At 31.7% G+C, this 8,543-nt stretch overlaps 1 protein-coding gene across 1 annotated transcript in view; it reads left to right on the forward strand.

Moving 5' to 3' along the window:
- The window catches only part of LOC106870492 (kinesin-like protein KIF17), an 805,609-nt gene that overhangs the window by 660,503 nt on the left and 136,563 nt on the right, over positions 1-8,543 (forward strand). The window contains exon 11 of the mRNA XM_052967819.1: positions 7,090-7,357. Within this exon, the coding sequence (XP_052823779.1) occupies positions 7,090-7,357 (268 nt within the window). The remainder of the gene's footprint in view (positions 1-7,089; positions 7,358-8,543) is intronic.

Raw genomic sequence — 8,543 nt, forward strand, 5'->3', positions numbered from 1 at the left:
ATTATTATTATTATTATTATTATTATTATTATTATTATTATTAATAATAATAATAATAATAATAATAATAATAATAATAATAATAATAATAAGGTGGTGAGCTGGCAGAATCATTAGCACACTGGATGAAATTCTTATCAGTATTTCACCCATTGCTATGTCCTGAGTTCAAATTCCGCTGAGGTTGACTTTAGCTTTCTTCCTTTCAGGTTTGATAAAATAAGTACCATTTGAGGACTGGGGTCAATGTAATTGGCTAGCCCCCTCCCCCAAAATTTCAGGCCTTGTGCTTACAGCAGAAAGGATTATTATTATTATTATTATTATTAGTAGTAGTAGTAGTTGTAGTAGTATGTATGTATGTATGTAAATGATGACATGTACACCATTACAGTTACTTATTTAAAGTTTAATTTTCAAAATAGCCCAAGGAATCAAACCTATGAATGTTTTTATAATAAACTTTTGGCGAATATTAATGCAAAGTTTTGTCTTTATTTATTAGAATTCTTTAAAAAAAAAAATGAAGAAAAATTATTAAAGTATATTGGAATATGTTTTGAATGTTTTAATTTCAATCCTATTTCAAATGTTATACATAATATAATATATGTTATTTGGCAAGCTTTTTTGTCTTCAATAATAGATGCAGAGACTCCCAGTTAACAGAATACCAACTAGAGAGAAGAAAAAAAGCTAAAAATGTTATCTGTATAATATTAAAAGTTTACATATGAGTAATCAAATAATGAGGTTAATGAAAGTGTCATCTACAGCCTTTTGCACAGTTTAGAATTTGCACCTTTTTAATTACAGCTATTCTATCTCATGAGTTGATATTCCAAGTTTGAACTGCATGATTGAAACCAGTTGCTGCTATTTAAAATAAATATTATTAATATTCATGTTTTCATAATTGCGAATTAATAATACACAAGAAGATAGTTTCTAGTTTATATTTTCATTGTTTTGTATTGATTTTTTTATTTACTTTGTTTTCATTACTTTTGTAGTAGATGGGAAGTTTGTATTTTTATGGAAATCACACGACTTTGCTTAGATTTGTTTTCTTTTTTTTATTATTTCATTACTAATTGAAGTAGATAATATAGGAAGAGTTATATATTAACACAAATCATCTTTCCTTTAAAGCTGTTGCTAGATGTTCATCAATTTTCTGTTGTATATTTTATTCCATTCCTTAAAATATTTCTAATTTATTTTTACTGTTTCTCGTCATTTTATTTGTGTATATTTATGTGTATGTATTGTTGGAATTAATTGATAATTAAGCACTCTTAAATATGGTTCAGAATAATTGTAGATTTTAGATTTTCAAGGATTCTTTTAGAGTTGTTGTTGCTGGTGGTGATGATGGTGGATTTTAAGCTACTTTTTTCACTCTTGATCAAATTTTTGATTCAAAATTTACCATTCTCTATATAAGCTTCTTGAAAATATAATTTTGATTTCCTTTGATTCTATGAGAAACCTTACATTTTTACAAGCTTGAATGGCCAGTAAACTATCCAGAATTAATTGTTTATTGCATTAGAAATATCTTATTTATACTTAAATAGCACGAATATAGAATTTTGAAAATATTAAAATAAAACAGTACAGAATGAAATAAAAGGTTAATTCATATTAGCTGGGAATTTATATTGAGTTAAAACCATATTGAGGTCAACTTTGCCCTTCTATTTTCCTCTGATGCATTCTTGATGTCAATGGAATAGTGATAGAAATCATAAGTTTTAATTAAGGTTCTATTTTGAGCTTTAGTTATGATTTAGTTTAAGGCTTGACTAAAGCAGACTTGAGGTTAAGTTGTAGAACGTACATTAACCTGTATTTTTATTTTTCACCTCATGTAGTTTAGAAATAAAAGTTCCTACTCTGAATTGAGTTTAAAACTATCTACACATCCAAGAATAAGACAGCAGAGATCAAACCAATCAGAGATCAAACAAACCAAAATGATGTGGGGAAAAATGTAAATATTATGAATATGTAAAAGGTTGATAGTTGCAATAGAGACATTAGTCTCTCTCTATCACCTTTTAACAAAATTATATATTAAGGAAACAGTAGAACAATTAACAACATAATAAAACAAGTTTTATTTTTGGTGATGCTTGGCTTTACAAATCCTGTGTCATTCAGCTTAGCCGCTGCTGGTTAACTCACTCCATGCCACCAATGTTATCCAAGGAAAAAGCAAAGACTAGTACAGCTTGGCACCAGTGACATTGCAGCTTATTTCTACAGGTGAATGAACTGGAGCAACATAAAAAAAAAGTGTCTTGCTCAAGAACACAACACTAAGCCTGGTCCAGGAATCAAACTCACTACCTCAGCATACATATGCAATTATAACATTTTTATTATCTGATAGAATGAAGGTAATTAAACAACAAAGGTACCAAGGTAGAGTCAGGGAAAGTGCACTTGTGCACTAACAATGTGTACAGATATTCATGTACTTACTAAATACAGATTTGTCCCTCCAGTTACACAAGTATTGATCAAATACACAACATATACATAAAGTCACACAGAAGTATACACTGACACATATTCATGGTCCACTGTAGGCTCGAGATCCAACACAGGGAAGGTTCTACGTTTGGTGAAGTATGAATAATAGCACAGATGGGCTGAGGTTCCAGATGTGTTCTTTATTGATGAGCAAAACAATTACATCATGTAAAACAAAGACTTAGAAAGTGCGTGAAGAGCTTTAAGTACTGGTTTTACTATGCATGCACACTCGAGGGGCTTCCGGGAAGGCAAGTCCCTTGCGCATGCATAGATTGTACTTCCTTAATGGCGGCCATAATTTCGCGCCACTACAAATATCTTTCTCTAAAGTGGAAGTTAATAGTCCTGAAAATTATTATCTTAATAGATTATTCTATACTGTATAATTACTAGCATTTTGTTGATGAAATTGTTTAGATTTACTACTCACTCTCCCTTTATATTTTTCTTTGTATAGGTTGATTCAGCTTTCTATTTTGTAGCATAGACCAAATAAATATAATTTGCTGTATCTCATCCTTCATTGAAGTAAAAAAGAGAAAAATTACTTCCATTAATAGCTAGTAGTTAAGAAGTTTGCATTGTGACCACATAAACCTGAATTCAATCTCAATGCATGTGATGGAAATGTTTGTTGGGTGCAATGCGAAAATTTTCTGTGTTGACAGTGAAAGATATCTGTGATAGAAGTAAACATGTGAAAAGTTGATGGGGTCAGAAAATGATACTGATTTCCACAGAGAGGATGACAGAGGGTTGAGCTGTGTGGTAATTTACCATATCGCTGATTCTTCCAATACTTGTAGGTATATAAGGAAATATTGAAATGATGATAATGATGATGATGATGATGATGTTCGTAATGATAATGATGGTTGTGGCAGTAGTGATGGTAGTGGTGATGATAATGATGATAGTAGTTATAGTGGTGGTGGCAAATTTTTTGGTGATTTTGGTGGTGATGGTAGTGGTGATGGTGGGGGTGGTGATAACAATGATGATGATGATGATGATGATGATGAAGAACTACTGTTCCTGATAAAATCAACAATATTTAATTTTTAAACGTTTAACAATTAGATGTATTAAATCTCCAAGCATTGTTATTTAACACCAGATGTGATTTGATTGAGCAAAACTGTTAACAAAGACATTCAAACTGGAGCAACATAAAAAAAAGTGTCTTGCTCAAGAACACAACACTAAGCCTGGTCCAGGAATCAAACAAAAGAAGGAGTACTCAATGTATTTAGTAGGAGTTATGTATATTATTATTTAAAACAACTTGATATGTCTCCATGTAATTCAAAGTCTCATAGGCATATCTCTAGAACCTATTTGTATGAAAACATTCTGACATGCTCCATTACCAATTCTTTAGCAGTAGCAATGTAAATATTAATTTAGTGTAGCATAACTACTACTGTGTATTGTACTGGCTCATGTACTGTGGCACAAACCTATGGATTGGGGATTTATACTATATCTATTTGGGATTTTGTCTCACCATTTATCTTAAAGATCAGGCAGACACTACTATATGCCTTGGCTCAGTTAATGGAACCTACATCCTTCCACACCTCGGCTAGTTCTCTACTGAAGCAATTATATCCTTAGTCTGTTACCAGGTTTCTTTGTTTTTTCATGAAATGACCTTTTCAATTTAACTTGCAGGATTTCAACAGTTTTGTTTAATATGACTTCAAAACAAAATATTTTTTTTAAATAGATAATAATTATTTAAATTATTAACAAGGTGAAAATGGTTTTAATATCTTTAAACCATGCTTTATACAAAAAGAAACAAAGAATGGAAATTCAGTTGATACATAAAAACCCCAAATAAACAATTATTATTAGTTCAAAAATAGCTTTTCTTGGAGGTTTTTGCCTGTTCTCATTGAAATTGCTAAAAATCGCTTTATCTCTGTAAACTTAATGCAATAATTTGCATAGTTTGCATTAAAAGAAATTATTTTCCCCTTATTTCAAATTTTCATGGAAAACGAAAACACAAAAATATTGTGTGATATAAAATTACTGCATAGTAATATTTTAGATATAAAACCTGTGTAGATTTCATGATAAATTTTCTACTTCAATTTGTATAATCCAAATAAAAATGTAAAACCTCTGTAAATAAATATCTTGTAATCAAGCTGAAATTGGGTTAATGTATTGTAAAAATCTAGAATCAAGATATTTTCTTGAGACCCACTTCATAAAATTATAAATATCTTAAATAAAAACATGATTCTCATTACTGACATTAAATCTAATTTAATAATAAAATGTTTTAGATATATGCATGATTAAAACTAAGCTGCAGTAATGTTAACCTAACTGTATATTATTAGAGGTAACATTCCTTAATATTAACATAAAAAGAAAGAATGAGTTTATGGAAATACATTCATTACATTAGGAAGCTGTATTAAATACCAACTAACGTAGATTGAATGGTTATGCAAATCCAAGATTTTGACTGAATTTCTGTCACAAGTGGCTTTTGGCATGGCTGTTTGATTAAAAAGTTTTCTTTGTAATCATGTGGCTTTTGGTTTCAATCGCAGTGTTTGGCTCCTTGGGCAAGTGTCTTCTACCATAGCCTTCAGTTGACCAATACACATGCTTAATATGTTTTGCTAAAATTGCTGTTTCTTTTTAGATATCATCAGAAAAAAGTAATTAAAATTCATTAAAATGACAGATCTCTCGGACTTTCAAAGAGATCAAATTATTGGTGCTCGTATGGCAGGTGCTAGCGTGATGAAAACAGCTGAAATGTTTGGTGTATCAAGAAGTACTGTCTCGAAAGTAATGACAGTCTTTGAGAAAGAGGGAAAAACCTCCTAGTCGAAACAAAACTCCGGAAGAAGATCAAAACTTTCAGAGAGGGACTGTCAGACTCTTACGCAAATTGTTAGAAAGGATCACAAAAGTACAGCTCCCAAAATTACTGCAGAACTTAATGATCACCTTGAGAATCCAGTTTCCACAAAAACTGTTGGATGGGAGCTGCACAAAGCTGGATTTCACGAGAGGGCTGCAATCAGGAAACCACTACTTTCAAAAACAAACATTGCAAAGCGTTTAGAGTGGAGTAAAAACCTACAGAATTGGTCCCAAGAACAGTAGAAGGATGTTATTTTCTTGGACGAGTCATCCTTTACCTTATACCGAGTATACGTGTGGAGACAGCCAAAGGAAGCATCCGACCCAGACTGCCTTCTTCCAACTGTTAAACATGGAGGAGAATCTGTACTGATCTGGGGGCTATATCTTGGAAATCTGCCAGCCCAATGGTTTCTCTTCATGACAGAATTAATAGTCAAGACTATTTAAGCATTTTATCTGATCAAATTCATCCTATGGTTGTGGAACTGTTTCAATAGGAAAAGCAATCTTTCAGGATGATAATGCACCAATTCACACAGCTAAAGTTGAATGGCACGAGGAACATTCTAGTGAAGTTGAACATCTTATCTAGCCACCACAGTCCCCAGATCTCAATATTATTAAACATTTATGGTGCATTTTAGAAAAACAAGTAAGGAATTGATATCCTCCATCACATTCACTACAAGAACTGAAGACTGTTTTAGGTGAAGAATGGACAAAGATTCCTTTGGAATTCAAACTTTGTATGAGTCCATACCTCATAGATTTCAAGCTGCAATTACTACCAAAGGCAGTCCTATCCCATATTAAAATAAATTTGTTTGAAATTTTAAGGTGTTTCCATTATTTTGTCCAACCCCTGTATGTTTATATGTATGTAGATGTGTGTGTGTGTGTGCATGCATACATGCATGTGTGTGTGTGTGTGTGTGTGCATGTGTGTGTGTGTGTGTGTGTGTGTGTGTCTATATCTATCTATCTATATATATATATATATGTATATATATATATACAGGGTCTGGCAAAATGATCTGACACATTTGTAGGTTTAATAAAAGGCAAATAAATTAAAGTTACAAAAATGTGTCAGATCATTTTGCCGGACCCTGTATAATATATAATGTGGAACAAGTGCTATGTGAAGAGCACTCATGCCAGTGCTACATAAGCAGCTCATGTGCTGGTGCCATGTAAATGTGTTGTATGAAAAGCACTCAGTACACTCTGAGAGGAGTTCGCTTTAAGAAGCCCATCGAGCTGTAAAAATCAAGCCAAATTAGATTGGAACCTGGTACAGCTCTCAGGTCAAAGCATCCAACCCATGCCAGTGTGGAAAGTAGATGTTAAAGGATGATGATGATGATTACTGTCAAGTATGAAACTTATTCATTCACATTGCTTCAAATTAATCATGTTATCTTGTGGCTTAAAACTGCAGTGATGTGTATTTTTCTTTTTAGAATAAAATTGTAGGGAGGTATAAGTGGCTGGAATCTAGCTAGTTTGAACAGAAAACAGGTAGAACATTTTGCAGCTTAAATTTTTCCTGTTGTTTCAATCTATTCTATTGTTTCCTCATTATATTCGTAAAATAAATACACTTATATTTATTTGTGTTGTTGTCTGTGTCTATTTATTTATTAGGTCGTTCAGTTAGAAAGTGAATTTTCTGATATTCAGTCAGAATTTGAAGTTGAACGAATTGAATATATCCAGACAATTCAGAAACAAGAAAAGCAAGTTCAGCTTTTCCAAGCAATTCTTGACCAAATACAACCCTGCTTACGTAGAGATTCCAATTATTTTAATTTGGATAAGATCAAAAATGAAGCTCATTGGGATGAAGATAATCAAAAGTGGATTCTGCCAAAAGTTGCTTTAGAGAAGACAACGATGCCTTTTGTGGAAACAGGTGAGACTTTTTTTTTTGTTATTTGGTATTATAGACCATGTACATAACCATACTGTGTGGTGTAAACATAAGATTTTAAAATAAGTACATTGTATTCCTGCATGTTGTAACAGGTAGCTGAAAAGGTTGGTGCCATTCCTGGCATGGTGGTGACCAGTATAATAAATATCAATATATCATGTATATACTAGTATGTTACAAGTAATCACATAAATTGTTGTGCAGTGAGTTAAAATATTTATATCAACACCTGAGAACTTCGCAAGATTTCATGTCATACTTTCACATGAGTGAAGACCATTCTGATTGTTATAAAAAAATAGAGTTAGGAGAACATAAGTCTGACAAAAGACAAGTAGCGATGGTTAAAGTATATTTGCTTGGTGTTTTTTCCTTTTATATATGATCAAGAACATAAAAATACCATTTCAGATATGTGTCGTACTCCAGAGTGAAATAGATTTCTAATATTTATTCCCACTTAAGCATGGATGTCATTTAAGAACAAACTTTACTGTGGTAGATATCATGAGAGAAACTCTCATATTGGCTTTTATGTGAATTTCCCTCATGATATCTATGCAGTAAAGTTTGTTCTAACAGAACATCCTTCTTTAAGTGAGGACAAATATTACCTTTTAGTATTAATACTGCTTCTGTCGCTAATATATATTTTGAAATAGAGTTGTATATTGCTGTTCAGAGCTAACAAGTACGTTTGAATATACTATCATAACCATTCTGTCTAGCTTATTAGTCAAACACACACTCACCAGGTGAGCATTTACTGAAGACTATGAATCCATGAACAATTAATCTGGAAAGGCATTCCATCAGCAATAGAAGTAATAGTAGTAGTGATTCTGACTGAAGCAAAACTGGTTGGCAACAACTTCTTCAGATTTTTTTCTTTACATTCAGTCATTAAAATGAAAATACATAAAACAGATAAAAAGTCATATACAAATGTGTGTATGTATGTTACCTCCCTAACACATACTGATACACACACACACACACACACACACACATGTGTGTATGTTTATATGTATGTATTTATATGCATGTGTATATATATGCATATATCTGTATATGCATATATATACACGTATATGTGTATATTCATATATATACATACAGATATATATATGCGTATATGCATATATATGTATATATGCATATATAT

This window comes from Octopus bimaculoides, chromosome 5 (assembly GCF_001194135.2).
Source record: "Octopus bimaculoides isolate UCB-OBI-ISO-001 chromosome 5, ASM119413v2, whole genome shotgun sequence".
NCBI lineage: Eukaryota > Metazoa > Mollusca > Cephalopoda > Octopoda > Octopodidae > Octopus > Octopus bimaculoides.